This window comes from Octodon degus, unplaced genomic scaffold (genome assembly GCF_000260255.1).
Source record: "Octodon degus isolate 3935 unplaced genomic scaffold, OctDeg1.0 scaffold00204, whole genome shotgun sequence".
Lineage (NCBI taxonomy): Eukaryota > Metazoa > Chordata > Mammalia > Rodentia > Octodontidae > Octodon > Octodon degus.
In genome coordinates, this window is record NW_004524780.1 from 351,457 (window position 1) to 367,780 (window position 16,324).

At 47.8% G+C, this 16,324-nt stretch overlaps 1 protein-coding gene across 1 annotated transcript; it reads right to left on the bottom strand.

The window, feature by feature from the left end:
• Positions 1–8: 8 nt before the first annotated feature.
• Positions 9–9,324, bottom strand: Alkal2 (ALK and LTK ligand 2). Its single transcript, XM_004644599.2, has 5 exons — positions 9,037–9,324; positions 7,329–7,382; positions 7,169–7,249; positions 4,532–4,597; positions 9–1,797 (listed from the first exon to the last, which is right to left on the bottom strand). The coding sequence occupies exons 1-4, from the start codon at positions 9,296–9,298 to the stop codon at positions 4,533–4,535; spliced, it is 462 nt and encodes a 153-aa protein (XP_004644656.1). The 5' UTR covers positions 9,299–9,324; the 3' UTR covers positions 9–1,797; position 4,532.
• Positions 9,325–16,324: the final 7,000 nt, after the last annotated feature.

Sequence of the window (16,324 nt, forward strand, 5' to 3'; positions counted from 1 at the left end):
ATAGGTGATTTCATTCTCAAATTCAAATGGATATCAGAAAAAGTGACTTTCAAAGGAAACTGGGATGTTACAAAACTACAGCTGATACAAATCTTACATCTTCCTCGTTTCTTGTTGTCAAATAAAGAAGCATGTGAGAACATTGCCTTTTGCCCCTTTCAAATAGTTTGTGGGGTTATGTTTCCCTATTTACTCTCAGTATTAAAAAACGGTGAAAATCAGCCCAGGCCTGCCCCACGCAAGTCCTCCGTTTAGCGCAGTGACATCTAGTCCCTAGGGGACTTTTACTCAAAAAACAAACAAACCTGCCTTCATGCGAAGACTGAGTGGCTCATTACCCAACGGAACTGAAAAGCTGAGAGTAACGAGGATGTGCACCTCCCTGGCCAGGTCCCTGTCCCCTGGAGGAGGGCAGAGGCGAGTGACCCTTGATACCCAGGGGACACGGCCGCTTCTGCAGTGTTCTTCCTCAGAACACCCCAGGTGTTCTCAGGAAGACCACTCGGCTCCTGGGGGTGTTACTGGAACTCAGAAATCTTGGGAGGTTGGACTGTGGGTGGGGCAGTGATATCTCTGCAGCTGAAGGATTGGGAAGAAAAGCTCCAGTGATTGACCACGGTTAGGGATCAGGATGGATGAGAGAACCTCTGCCTTCACCTCTGGCTTCATCATTCAGTAGTTACTGCAGAGCTCAAGGCCAAGAAATCATTTACTCTTATGTTCAGAACTAAAGTTCTCTAGCCTTCTCTGATGTTCCTGTATATATCTTAAGTCCAGACCTTCCTGTAGCCCTTGCTCACTAGATGAACAGAATCCACTGCTTGGCTGGCTTCCCCTTCCTTTCGGTTAGGTCCTGTTGGATGTGATGAAAATATATTCACCCATATATATCTTGGACTCCTTAGGAGTCTTGAGTTTCCTCTTGGTTTGTTTTTTCATAATGTGGGAAATAGCAGATTCCACCTTTTAGGAATATTTACTACCGAATTAGACCAACTTATTTCAAGAGATTTTGTCATTAAAACAGGAACTTCTACTTTAAGACACACTAATTGTCGCTTACAGAGATTCTTATTAGCCTTGGAGTTTCATTTGCTTTTGTCTTAAATTCTTTGACACGTTGCCAGTGTGACAGTGTTGGTGGATGTGTATGTAAATCATGAATTCCCAACAATGAGCTTGTTGGAGAGGCAGAGTCACTCTGAAAACCATTAATTATAACAAACACTTCATTTATTATTTGTACTTATTTACAGTATTTACATATTACACAAGAGCTGAATGCTATTTTACATTTATTATACAAAGAACAAATGGGATTGCTTGGGTATATTCACTGATTGTATTCTACTGTCTCCAAAATATGACTAAATTTTCTTTTAAAATTTTCATGCAGTTCCACATAATACCCTGGGTGCTTAATTGTAAAAGTAATACAAAATATCAAATCATATCATATACTATATGAAAATATAGTTTTAAGATTCTGCCTGTGCTTCTAAAGAAATATTTTGTGATTTCACCTAATCAGGAAAATGAAGTACTCTTACAGCACTATGCATCAAGTGTGTTGTGTTCTCAGTTTTTTTAAAATAAAGGATGGCAAGTATCACATCAGGTATGCTCATTAAATGAATATCTGCAAACAGTATCAACAACATACAAATTCAAAGGAAGTTTGGAGGAGTCTGTCTGCAAAAATAAATCTCTGTCCCCAGGGAATGGGTGTGAAGAGAGTCCTGTCTCCCGGTGGTCCAAGGCACTTCTCAGGGTTCCTGGTGTGGTGCTCCTTCACAGCTGAAAGCAAATGCACGTGTTACAGCGCGGCACACACTGGGGGATCCATCCTACAGAACTGCGCCAGCTAAGTAGCATTTTGCGTCGATAGGTGAGGAATCTCAAACACATGTTTCTCTGTGTTGCAGGAAGTTGAGTCTAGTCGATTTGGGAAGATAGCAATTCTGCAGCTAGTACATGCTAGCTTTGCCAAGGCATGCAGACCACTTGCTCATGTACTGATGCACGTGGAAGTGTGGCTCAAGGCAGTGCTCAGTCCTGTGTGTGTGGTCAGTGTCCTCAGGCATGTGGGGCAGTCCTGGGGAGCAGCAGGCTGGCCTCTCACCTCCCTGTGCACAGGGGTCAGCCAAGCTCATAATTTATTTAATCAGAATTAGTCTCTACTCCACATCTGAATACCCTTTGTTTGCTGACTTCAAGGTTACTAAGCTGTACCTAGCAAGCTACTCACATACTCATACTCAGAACTGTACTTTATTGAAAATACCTTGGAGCTCAGGATTGCATTTAATTGACCTGGGAATGAGCTATTGGGGAACATTTGCCACCTTTTCTGTGGTCTGAGGTCAAGGTCAGACATGCAGTATGCACGGATTTGTTCCTTGCCCTTGGCTTTAAAGGCCTCTGGGCTGGAGCTTCAGAAGAACTGGAGCCTATCAGCTGGAGTCGAAACAGGGTACTAGGCGCAACAGGGCAAGGGCATGGCCCCTTGCTGGCCACCAGGACTTGTGTCCAGTGTTACCCAGCACACTGTCCCTGGGTGGATGTGCTGTCTGCTCCTGAAGGACTCACTGATGTCCTGAGCCAACCCACAAGGTGCAGAAATACCTGGCCCGTGTCTGCCCTAGTCACACACTAGCTAACGGTTTAGTTTGCCTTTGTGGTTTAAGGCCTTTAAAATTGCAAGAAATTTTTAAAACAAGAGTTATCAAATTTTCATTAACAGGAATATCAGTTTTCATCTTCACCCATTTCTTGTCCAAAATGAACTCTTGTGTCGGCTGTGACTGGCAAGTGAACAGTTGTGTTGGCTGTGACTGGCAAGCAGGTGGCCTTTGAGTGTGGGAGCCGTGAGCACACTGCTGTCTTCTGTCAGATGGGACTGACAGTTTGAGGTACACAAGAGCTGTGCTGGCCACATCTACCTGGGCTCCTTTCTTTTGCCACTTTCCTCTGAGTAACCTGTGTTGCAGTACGGAACTGAACCCCTGAGTGTCCCCAACGCAGACTTGCCTGCGTGAAGAGGTAGCTTATAGGCAGGTGTCAGGGCCTCTACCTTCCCTGGTTACGAGGAGATGGAGACTTTCCCAAGGTGCATCTGGGCAGTGTCCGGGATCGCGGCAGCCCATCTCTAAACATGTGGGTAAGTAACAACACTACCTCCCTGATCCCACTGCCTTGGGACACTCCCAAGTACACACACCGGCTCTAGGCTCAAAGGGAAAGTCAAGTTCACATCACAAGCAGTTCATACAGAAGCACTGCAGAGTCAGCATGAGAAGGGAGCTGGAGCGTATGCCTGTCTCTGACTGGTGTTAAAATCCCTTTGCTTCCTCTAGGTAATACAGCTGGAGAGCCTGTGTAACCCTGCACTGCCCCTGGTGTCTCAGCCCTACCCCCATCTTCAATAGCGTTTGCTCCTGACAGGAAAGACCACAGTGCCCAGGGTGGCAGCACCTGCAAGGCCTGCCAGACAGAGTCCAGGGCTGCCACCTCTATCTCCAAGCACTGAGTGCATCTGGGTAGAAAAGCACCACTCCCGTGTATTCTTTACGAGATGGAGGAGAGCTGCCTCTAGGGAAGGATAACACCCCTTTTATTAATGATTTCTGGACAGCTGGACATTTTCTGGGAACAGCCATTTCTGGACAGAAAGCCAGTCTTAGTTGTGGTGATGTGCCCTCCTCTGGCAGGCCTGGCGCACCCAAGACATCCAGGAAGCAGGAATGGGTGGAATTGCAGCTTTGCCAGGCTGTCTGAAGTCTGCTCAGTCCAGGGCAGGCTGGGTCATAAAGCCAGACTCCAGCCATCCCCAGCTGCCTGCTACCTGTCATCGCTCCAGGGGCCAACACAAAATCACCATCTCTGGGTAATGCGTTTACTGTTGTGCAGCTAAAGGCTGTGAGGAGACACAGAAACATTCGCAGAGGATAGCTGTTCTACTTAAGCTTATGGATATAGCGAGAAGACTCCAAACCTTTACCAGACACCTTATAAGACGTACAAGAGCATGCTTAGGCACATACAGACAGTCCCTGACCTTTTACCTATTCGGTAAAGCTGGTGCTTCTAACTCCATTTTAGTATTCTCAGGGCTGATGCACAGTTCCTGTGTTGCCCAGCAGCAGCAGTGAGCCGTGTTCTCTAGGGTAGGGTAGTAAATGCATGCTGGCTGACCTGGGTCTGTTGCCATGTGGCCATCAAGAAGCACTGTGCTCACTTAGGTGTCAGGCTGAGGAATTGAGGCATGATTTTAAGAGTGGTCCTAGGTCAGGTGCTCTGGACTGAGATCAGCGGGCTCTAGAGCTGTGGATAACGCTGGCTGGATCTGCGATCTCCCAGCAGGGGGCGCCTTCTTTCAGGGCCAGCGTTTTCAGGTATTCTGAGTAGTGTGAGGCTGACTCGGGGAGGCTACCTAAGCCAGAGAACGAGTGTCTCTAGACTCCTGTGAGCGCTTCATATCCCACTTGGGTTCTGACCTTGCTGTGTGGCCCACCCAGCTGCGGGGCCTTACCTCACCCCTCCATGCACATGGGACTGACGGCCAGCCGGGTAAGCAGCCTTGCACATCTTTTATAGTCTGCAGAGAAAATAAACCACAGACTCTTGTCAGATACATGAATAACACTAAAATAGACAGGGTGTTTTTTTTTTTTAAGCTTATCAACTGCTCTCACCATTTATTTCTAAATATTCTGAACTTCCTAGAAGCAGTACAGAGTCTGTCATCTGAAATCAAGGGCTCTTAAGTGGTTGGTTCAGCACTACATGATTCTTTAGGGCTTTAGCATCCCAAACAAAAGTTAGGTAACTTGTGGATGCTGTGGAGAGGCACTTGCAGCTGTTCTCTGCCGTGTGGCTCTCAGGCTCTTGGAATTAGCTCTAGTGTCTCCTCTGAGGAGACAGTGTACTTCCACACCGTGTGTAATTTAACTTGACCTGCAGGTCCCCTGCAGCCTGAGTCACCACCTGAAGTGACAGTGATACCAAGACTTCTGCATTAACATTCTAAAGTGCATAGGTCAAAACTAGCCAAAAGGCCTGGATTGGACAAGATGATGGAAAAGTTAATTTCTTCTTCTTTTTTTTAATCTTTTTTGTTGGTTCTGGGGATGGAATTAAGCTAGTTTTTGAGTGCAGACTGTTGTTCCCTGACACTATCAATGTTTCCTATTTCACTCTTGTGCTGGGAGCTGCCTCAGAGAAGACACATGGGAGGGTTTCATGGCCACAGCCTTACGGGATGTCCTCAGGACCGAGTTCTGTGCAAAGCTGTGCTTGTTTATTGCAGTACAAAATCCTACTTTAGGGAAGCATTCGTGCTCTCCTGAGATTCTGAATGAAGGACTAAACTGACAGTAACAACTCCATGCAGTGTTAGACAGGAAGTTAACTTTACTCCTAAGAGACTGCCTTCTGGATATCCAAAGCACATATCACTGGGTTCAAAGGGGGAAGATGCAGACACTGACAGCTGGTTCCTGGATTCCTGCTCTGTGGTCCTCCCACACGTATTGATACTGTACCATAGGTGCAGTGGGCTGTGAGCTCAGCAAGCCGTAACTGCTCCCATTTGCAACATATGGGGACCCTGGTTCTTCCCCCACCACACTCAGTCCACAGGTCTGTAGTGGTGCCCCTCAGGCCATACTGTGCATGTGGATACCTGCATCTTGCCAAAAGCCACATCTTATTCCTCAAATCTTGGAAGGACCAAGTTCTACACTCTGCCATGCTTCTGAGGCTCCAAGAACCCTCAGTTCTAGCATTACAGGGTACTGGGGATTTTTCTTTTGTGAGCCTGAAGCAGCCAGGAAGTGGTCAACTTCAACTCTCCAGCTCATTATGGGTCAAGGATCGGAGGAAGCAACCATGCATCCCAACACAGGCATCTGCTAGCCTTCCACTTCTGGGTCCTAGCATGAACTGGGACCAGTTTTGGTATTTAGCAGTCAATTACTCTGAGAAAAATAAGGTAGCAAAAGTGTGGCACAGCACAGTGTCCTGAAAAGGGCTTCACAGAGAGCTGCACCCTCAGCACAGGAGCAATTTGAACTCCCTCCTCACCTGTCCATGAGAGGTTAGGTGCACAAGCAGAGGTCACTTTCACATTTAGAATCTGCTCCTGTGGTATTATTGTAAGATATTTAATAAAAACGCATACATATTTAAACTGTAGAAAGGTTCTCTGCTTACAGGAGGCAGGTTAGTAATTCCCAAACAAAGAAAGGGGAAGGAAGCTGTTCACCACTACACATGGCATGTGTAAAGGGTAGGAGGAAATCAAACTGCAGGGAGTGCATGCTTGCCTGCCACCGTGGCCTGGAAAGTGCTGGGGAGACCCGCAAGGTGGGGTCCTGATTGTGCCAGGCAAAGTGCCTGCCACAGAAGATGCAGCTTTGTGAGCAGTGGCTCCTATTGCTCAGAGCACCTGCTATGTGAACCAAGAAAGAGCCTGGGCTTCATGCAGAGTGGCCTGCGCCATTCTAGTCTGTGACTCGGCCATAAACTCAGGTGGTCTCTGAAAGCAGCGAGTGGATTCCTGGTGTGTCTGCATGGCTTTTCGCCTATATGCCTTAAATGGAGTGATGGTTTTATGAAGCACAGAAGGAGCCATATTTTGGGGACATAAAATATGTTTTGTTATGGATAAACAGCGGGCAGCTCATTGCAGAGAAAGAAAAGCCACCATGAGAGAGCCAGGCTGAGGATGAATAGAAAAGGATTCCGAAGTAGCAAATAAAATTCCCGGGTGATGAGTTATTATTGCTGGTGGAGAAGCAAAACCGCTGGCAAGCGTGGTAGAGAGGGTCAAAAAGTCTGACCACAAAGTTGGAGGCCAGCAGGAAGGCTCTCTGGCAGCTCTCTCCTAACCTGTGTGATCCTCTCAGTAAAACAGCAAGGCGGGCACCCTGCCAGAATTCATAAACAAAATGAGAGAGTGTGTGCCGAGGAGTCCAGCCCATTCCTAGAGTTAATTCCAAGGAGTGACCATTAGTTCCAGAGAGTCGGGTGGCACTAGCTTACATGGGGCCCATTCCCCCACCCCCACTCTCTGAACCTAGTTATCTTGCCAGGTCTGAGCATCCCGGGCCAGCTCCCTGGTCTTACCCTGGAGGTGTGTGTGTGGTTTGAGCAGGGCCTGACTTACATGCCGGGATGGTGCAGTCCCTGGTGTTGTGGTACAGCCTGTGGAAGTGTTTGCTGCACTTGGGGCTAAAGTAGAGAGGACCTGGAACACAGGAAGAGGAAAATCATGAAGACTCCAGCTGACAGCAGGAAAGGGAGAGGGGCAAGGGACATTCATTCACCTGTGAGATGCTTCAGAAACTTGTCCTTCATCCTGAGATCTCGTGGGACGATTTCTGTGTGAGGGGGAGAGTTGGTTACAGCGCATGAAAGAAGCACTTTTAAGGCTCAATCTTGAATGAGTTTTCAGGACTGAGTGAGTACTGAGCACTCATTCCCCATATCTCAGTGTAAACAGAATGGAAGCACCCTGCAGACGCCCTGGAAATCCTCACATCAGGGATGGCTTTTCTCCCAAGAGGACAGGCTGCTCCTAAAACTCTAAAGATTTTCTGTCTGTCCTCCACAGTGAAGGGTGACATAAAGCCCAGAAGGCCTGGGGTGAAGAAAGATGCTCCCCACCACCATTGGTCCCTTTTAGATATTCATTTCAAGGAGCTTGGTATTCAAATCCCATAGCATTTCAAAGTTCTAGAAAGAAAATCTGATCCTTGAAACAAAAATAAATTATGTTACAGAACATGATGTGTTGCAGGCAAATATTTAGAAAAAAGAATAAATGTCTTTAAAAGCACTGGTTAGTCACGGTGATGTGCTAGAGTGGAAACAGGCAGCAAGCTGGGTTGTGAGCTGGGTACAGGATTCCTCGGAACAGGGTCCTCTAAGCCAACCTCTCTCACCCCTGCCCCTCCAGTCACCTGGTCCCCAGAGAGTTAGCTGGCACCTTTCTGGTTCTGGCCTTGCTCTTTTACTGTCTTCTGTGGTCATTTTCATCCCTCCACATGGGCTCCTTCTCTACAAGCATAGGTGATGTGGGCCTTTATCTCCCCCAAGTGCTGTCACTCTCCCCACATCTGGAAGAGACACAGGCCTCAGACTGTCCCATGTGCTGGGTGGAGATGTGTTCCTAATGGCGATCTTCACTCCAGTTAGTCCACATCAACTTGACCACGTCATTTTTGACCCAATTATGTCATGAAAGCATTAAAAGCTCGAACGCTTTCCTAGGAAATCCCCCACGGGGCAGCCACTCTGGGAAGGGCTTGACTGCATGAAAGCAGGACAGTCCCTCTGCAGCTGGAAGCACTATCCTGACAGGACTGCCAGCTCCACAGTCAGGGGGCCAACTCTGTGCAGGAATCCCGGGCCGGTGCTGGCGCAGAAGCACACTGAGGGTCTGGTACCTGACAGCACTAGGGCTTACACTCCTGTTTCTGCTGGTTTCTTTTTTCTTTGAGAAAACAACAACAAAACCTTTCTGTTTTTAATTAATCAAAACGGATTTCTCTTTTGAAACCTATTTCTTAAAAAAAAAAAAAAATTCTATTTCTAAGCAAATACCAATTCAGTAGGACTTCAGACACAGAAGGCAGGCAGTAGGGGGCACCATGGCCCGCACCACCTCAGCCCTTTCTGTCCCTTGGTGCACACAACCTGCTTAGGGCTTATCCACTGTGTCCTTCGGGGTCTCTGGGACCCTCAGCCAGCTCTTCCTCAGTCTACACAGTCTGCCTGGCACACTTACGTACTCTGCCCTTTGGATTCCACACTGCCAGAACCCTCAACCTCGTCTGTCCCTTGTTTCACACAGCCTGCTTGGGGCTCTGACACACTCTGTACAACTTGGGGTGCACAGTCCCTGGACGCTCCCTTCCCCTATGTCCTTCAGCTCATACTGCCTGGCTGGACCCTCATTCTCTACCCTTCAGGGTGCACACTACCTGGACCCTTTTCTGCCTCTGGGTCCTCACCGCCCACTGGGACACTCACCCACTCTCTGCTCCACCGGGTCCGCCCCGTAGTCCGCTGCCTCCCTGCGGCCCAGGGCGAGGTCCGGCTGGCCAAGCAGCTGCAGCCGCTTGGCCTCGGCCGGGTGCGACTTGCGCAGCTCTTGGGCCAGCTCCGCCAGCAGCAGCCGCAACAGCGCGCTTCGATCCGCTGAGCCCCGGGGTTGCGCGCGTCCCCGCCCCGGTCCCGCCGTACCCAGCACCAGCAGCAGCCCGAGGAGCAGGGGCCGCCCGGGCGCGCGCATGGCCCAGCCGCGGGGGACAGAGGATGCGTGGGTCCCCAGGTCCCCTGGGCCACGAGGCCACGCCACGCAACTTTCTCCTCTGCCCTGGCTTTGGGCCTGGGCTCGAGCTGCCACCTGCACCTGCAGGACTCAGCGCCGTCGGCCCAGCTGGATCCGTGCGTCCTGGTCAGGGTGCGCCTGGCTTTGAGTGCACTGAGTCTGAGCGCTCTGGCCCCTTTGCGCCGGGATCGGCGTATGCCCGCGTCCGAGTGAGCCCTGGTTCTAGTGTGCCCAGGTTCGAGTGCTCCGAGATCCGTGTGCGCTCGGGTCCAAATGCGCACTTGTCTGTGTACCCGGGTCCCAGTGTGCCCTGGTCCGAGTGCGCCTATGTCCGATGGCACCCAGCTCCGCGCGCAGGGACCGGAGTGCGCCCTGGTCGGTGTGTGCCGGGGTACGTTTCAGTCCGGTCGGTAGGTCCCTCGCCGAGCGCAGCAGGGTCGCGGGACGCGGGTGGCGCTGCTCCAAGTGGACCGCGGGCACCTGGTGCCGGCGTGATCCCGGCCGGCCGCTTCTTATGCCCGCGGCCGCCGACGCAGGCGGGTCTCTTGGCGCAGCGGCTTTAATCAACGCACTCCAGCGCTCAGCCGACCGATGCTCGTCAGACCCCCCGGCCCGCGCCCCGGGGGCCCCTCCTCCGCCGCCCCGCCCGTCTCCCCGCCCCTTCCTCCCCGCCCCCGCCCCATCCCCTCTCCCCGTCAGGTTCCTGGGTTCCTGTCACTTGTGACAGGATGAGAAGAGACGCCTTTGCCGGGAACTCGGATCTGTTTTGTCTAAATGTAGATCTCGGGCTTTTAAAGAGGAGTCGCCTGACTGCCTGGCATTTCATAAGTGGATTCGAGACACTCCGTGTCGGGGGACCTGCAGGCGTGGCACCCGTCTACAGCGCCCGAGCCCTGGCCGGGCCAAAGGAGGCGACTCTCGGAGACTCGACGCCTGCCCTCTGACTCCAGGGCTGCGTACCCTGGATGTGTCCCGGCACCTGCAAGAGGGTTCAACAGTTTACTTCCTTAAAAGCTTGTTCTTGTAAAATGTGTTATCAGACGATTGCTCCCTTTCCCGTTTTATGGGCGCTTTCTGGGCAGGAGCTGGACGTCTTCCAAGTGATACGGTTTGGAAAGGTGTTGTGAGCCCCGGATCGGAAAGAACGAGCGCGGGCCGGGAAGGAGCCTCCTGGGGCAGGTGTGCACCACTGCCGCCCAATCCCAAGGACAGGGACAGCTAGACCCCTGTCCCTGTGTCTGTCATTCTGTCCGTCCTTGTATCCATCTGTCTCCCAGTCTCGGCCCCCCTCCTTGCACTCGGTCGGTTTCCCGGGAAGGGAAGGTGCTAGCACCGCGGGGTGGGGTAGAGATCGAGACCGCGAAAGTGATCCTTGATTGTGCGCCTGTGTCTCTGCGTTCTTCCAAAGCAAAGGGTTTGGTTTCCAAGGGAGAGGTTTTGTTTTATTTTAGCTTTTTGTGTGTGTTTGCTTGTTCTTTTTTTTTTTTTTAATTTTTTTCCTGCATGCAACATGAATGCACCGTTAATATTCCGATGAATGTACTCAGGAAAAAGTTAAGTTCCTTGTCACAAAAATCTTAGATGGATAAACCGGGAGGTTATACTTACTTCCCTCTGAGGGGAGACCAGTTCCTCTCGCAAGAGCGACGCCTGCTGTCCATTTTCTCAGTGGCTGCATGGCTGGCTTAACACTCAACCCCCACTGTTAGGTTTCTTTTAAAATTATTTTTAAATGTCCCCCCCCCAGTCACATATAATTTTAGGCTTACTTACACTCTCTTGTTTGAAAATACCATTTATTTCACAGAATCAAAAGCTGGAAAGTTCTGGGGAAAAAAAACCCCACATTTTGGCTCTCACACACAAATTCTACCAACCATGGAAGAGCAATAGATTTCTCTTTTGTCTTGCAGCTTTGAGGTTGAGGTTCTTGACTGACTCTTTTCCACCATCAACTACATGTGCAGCCCTCACTCACTGGAAGCTCACAAGCAGGGACAGTGGGCACAAGCAGATGTTGCACTCACATGGCTTCAGTAACTATGGCAGCTAAGGACAAGATGTGTCACGTGTTCATTCATTCATGTGTGAGAAGTCCTGCACTGAAATTACTCTAAGTGCCCTCATCTTATATAGACAACTTTTACAGATGTTTAAAAAGTTCATTGAGAGAGTGTGTTGGTTTACGGGTCTCCACTGAACTTCGCAATATGCAGTATCGTCCAACTGAGCTGCACTGCGTCCTCCAGTCACCAGACCTGTGTACTGTCTTTGTGACCAGCACACCCGATCAGTGTGTTCTCTGGCCATGGGACTAACCAAAGGGAAGCAGAACATGTCACAGAGTCACCGAAGTTCTACTGAAAGATCAAGAGTCTCTCCATGTCTTTTGGGGCACTGTCCGTGCTAGAAAACTATATAATTCTATGGTTCTTACTGGAAAAAAGCCCCAAAACAACAAAATGCACTTTGTCACACAAAAAAGCTGAAGCTAATGCACTCGAAGCATCACAGTGAGCTCTGTCCTTTAATTTCAGGCAAAAAGAGGTGTTATAAGCATATTAAATAACATACTTTCCTGTTAGTAATTGTACAACTGTCTACTGTCAAGGGTCTAATAGGCCAAAAGGGTAACAGAGAAAAATAAGATTAGACTATATTCTAGAATTCCTGGTGAAAAATTATTTCCTCTGCGATGTTTGAGCTGTTTTCCTTGTTGAGAAAATTATGATGGATCATAGAAAGAAAAAAACCAGGCAGGAAAAAGTGTACTTAATTTACTGAATGCCCATGTAATGAGATGGGATTATATTTTGAGGTTATTATAAATGAAGTTATAAATAAAGTTCCTACATTTCAACTGCAGTCATTACTCTCTTGTCCTTGAGAGGCAGATATTTATTGTTAGAAGAATATTAACTGCCTTCAAAAACTTGTACAGCATTATAGAAGAGTCCACCAAACACACTTCAGGCAAAGTATAGTATAATGACCCTTTAACAGATGGTGTTACCCTTCTGTGAGGAACCCTAGAGAATGTTGTATATCTCAGAAAACCCACTACTCTGCCATCCCTTACAGAAGAAATTGAACATGCATGTGCAGCCATCTGAATGACCAAGGTTACCCAAGCAGCAGTTCATCGTACTAACAAATGGAAGCTAACAGTCACCACAGGAGCGCCTCTTGTATCTGTAGAGGCCAAAGGTAACTTGTAGTAATCTCATAATGTCTCAATAAATGTAGTATTAAAATATTTATGCAACTTTTTCTTTTCCTCAAGAGTATATACGCTTTGGAGGCATACTCTGTTTTTAGTTATCATATTTTAAAATGAATTGTTGTGTTTGTGTGACCATTATGTTAATCATTTAACAATCTAACAGCTCTTATTAGAAAGAAAAACAATCACCTTTCATGCAAGATAACATGTGCTGTAATGAAATACTGCTTAATGTTTAACTTTTACCAGTTCTGTTGTTTTTATACCAGTATGCTAGTAGTATGCTAAAAATGTGCTAAAAACTCTGCAATGATTTTAGGAAGACAAGACCGCTCACAGGACCAACTTCCTAATACATACCAGGTGTGATCAAAAGATGCTGCGACCATTTAAATTTTTAAAAATTATAGTAAAAGACACATTGCTTCAAATAGCCCTCAAAATTGTCCCTCTCCCTTTGACACACTTGTCCCATCATCCTTGCCACTTTCTGAAACAGCTTTGTAAATCTTCTTTCCTGAGTATCTTCAGCTGAGCTATCCTGAATCCCTTGATGTCCTGAGCCAGTTCAAAACATTTTCCTTTCATGGTCATTTTGGGTTAGGGGAAGAGCCAGGAGGAACACAGTGCCCGATCCAGTGACTCGGGAGAAAGAAGACTCAGCACCTTGACACCTGTGCTATACACATGACTCCAGTGGCTTCTGGGTGCCTTTCTGTCTGGAATGGCTGGACATGAGGAGACAAACCCTTGGCACTCCAGGCAGCAAGCTCCCTAGGGCCCCTCCTCTTGAAAGATTCCACCATGGAAAGCCCTGGAATCTAATTTGCATGTCTGCGTCTCCAAGCTTCTGATGGACATGACCCAGTGACTGCTGTGATGCTTGCACACATCGCAGTCCTTCCCACTGTCTCAGTACACAGTCCTTGGCTTCTCTTTCTTGGTGCCAGCTCCCAAACCCTCCTTGGATGCACCTTTAAGTACATGCCTTTTCTCCATCAGCTGGAATTTTTCAAATCTTTCAACTGTGCTCCTCTTTGCTCCTGATTGTCCTGGTCAGTTTTGTGAAACCATTTGGTCATATCCAAGCCACAGCCTGAATCCTGTGCTGCTTCCTAATTTCTAGTCAAGAAGACCTACCAGGAATATTCCACCACCTTTAAGACTGACTGATGACCTGCAACATCTCAGGGCTCGAACGCAATGCTTCTGAGTCCTTAGCCAGGGTGGCCTAAGGTGATTTCCAGGCCAATTTTGATTTCCAGCTGAATCCTTATCAGCATAACCTTCAATGTCCACTTTCCCACCATCATTCTGGACTTCTGAGCCCCCAGGAACGAACAGCCTATGAAGCTCTACCTACAACATTATGGGATTTTTCTAGCCTGTTTCTCCAAACTTTCCTAAATTCTTTATGCTGTGAATTTCCAAAGGTTCCCCCCATACCACACACCCCAACCTTATCAGGTATAGTCACAGCAGCCACTCTACTTCTTGGTACTGATTTTCTAGGATTCCTCAATGTGGTAAAGTTGACAATGAAAATTAACCCCTGCAGATACTAGCTCTATGGATACCAGTGTTGCAGAAATATAAAGAGCCTTTGAAATGAGCCATCTGTCCTGAAGGCAGAGCATCATGAAGTGGAGACACACTGCATCATTAACCATACGTGATGATGCCCTCCCTGAGCAAACTGGGAAGACATGTAGGGGCAGTGACTTTTAAAAGGCCTGAACACAGGGTAGGTATGCACTGCCACGGAGGCATCAGAGGCAAACTCCCAAGGGAGGCCAAAGAGGGGACGATTGGAGAGGGAATGTCCCAAAGGCCATGTTCACCCAAGAATATGGAACAGAAGAGTGGAAACCATCTATGGCACTGCCTTGGGAAGCTGATTTCCTAAAATCCAGCAGGTAGTAACAAGAGGAACCATGATCACAGAGGAGCTGTGACTATTACAGTGTGATTAAAAGTTGTATAAGTCAACTGGTCGATGACCAATAAGCCTCCCCTAGTATGAACAGCTGGGAGGTTGTAATTCTCTTTGGATTTCATTTCTCCCAATAAGTCATGAAAGAAAGCACATTTCAAATCCTATGGAACATCTGAGAGTAAAAATCTGTGCTTTGTTTAAAGCTGAATGGAAAACCTATACTTGGGAAGTGAACAGAAATATCCTGAATTTGTAACTTTTCATTAGATTGCCCAGCTATCAGCAGTGAGGCTGAGGGCTTAGACAGGGGAGTGAGGGGTCTACCAGTGATAAGGTCCGGACCAGACCTGAGGTTACAGGCAAGTAACTGAGGTTACAGAGGTGAGGATCCCGGACAAGAGGCTGAGGATCCAAACAAGAGCAAGTGGAAACATTTCCCAGTATAAAAGATCACAGCATATTGGGAAAATTTCATTTCAGAGTCCTTTCTGGAACAGAGTATAAAGAGAAGATAAAAGAGGAGATACCATTTTAAATCCTATTCTAAGTTCTTTGAACTTCCTGCCACTGAAGTCTATGACAAATAATTGGTGATGTGAGGAGAGTTGTGATCATATTTATGTTTATGGGGTAGTTACAGAGAAAGGACAAAAGGGATAAGTAAGGCTAGTGATAGGTTATAAGGAAGCCTTCCTATTGGAAAAAAGTAAAGAAAGTAAACATTGGAAAAAAGTCAACTAAATCAAATTAAAGAAAAGTTATAGGTATTTCAAGGATAGAAAGAAAAATAGAGGGCTGGGGAGACAGCTTAGTGGAACAAGTGCATGCCTGGTAAACTCAAGGTCCTGAGTTCAATCCCTGATACCAACACACAAAAAAGAAAAATAATGAAGAAAAAAGGTCAACGTACAAATGAGCTAGTGCAGAGCCTAAAGTATGTACTTGTGTGTGTGCACATGTGTTTGGAACCCAGGATTGATCTACTACCAATCTGCATCCCCAGTCCTTTTTATTTCAAAACAGTATTACCAAATTGACCAGGCTAGCCTGAAGACTATGATCCTCCTGCCTCAGCCTCCTGGGTAGCTGGGATTGCGGGTGTGCACCACCATGGTAATCTATGTTTGATAAGGGGCCTGTGATGGGAACTTTAAGATGTGGTGTCTGAGTTAAAAGCTGGGAATGGCCAAATCCACTTTTATAGTAATACCAGTGAAAAAAAGGAGACTACACAGAAGTAGGGTGTGGGGGTGGGATAGAGACTGGAGACAGAATGGACCTCCTGAGAAAACCAATCCTTTTAAAAATTGTTCTACCCTGAGAATGATGTTCTCAGCAATGTGTGTTTCTCTAGCTCCATTTAAAAGTACAGAAGGGAAAAAGAATGACGCCTGAACTGGGAGCTGTTTACTGCCTCCGTCAGGTAATTCATTCACTCAGTCAGCAAATATTGACTATGGCCCATCACAGGCTAAGCGCAGGTCTGGGGAGGTTGGGACCTCGGGAAGTGCAAAGGTCAGTCCTATTGCTGGCCATATTGAAGATAAGACTTCAGCCTAATTAGAAAAAGATATAGAGAATTAATTAAAAGAAAGAGAACAAAAATATTAATAGTGGCAGAACCTGTTCCTTCTGCTTCTTCTGTGTGTGAGGACAACAGCATTTCGGTCAGGGCCTTTTTGCTACTTCATGAGCGGAAGGAAGACCATCTCAGAGGCAGCCTGTGCTGAGGGCCAGCTGGGCAGTCACTGTCCACAGGTGGGCAGGAAGCGGGCCTGGCACAGCAGTGGGCAACCTACAGAGGTCTGGGTCATGGGAATAACCCTTC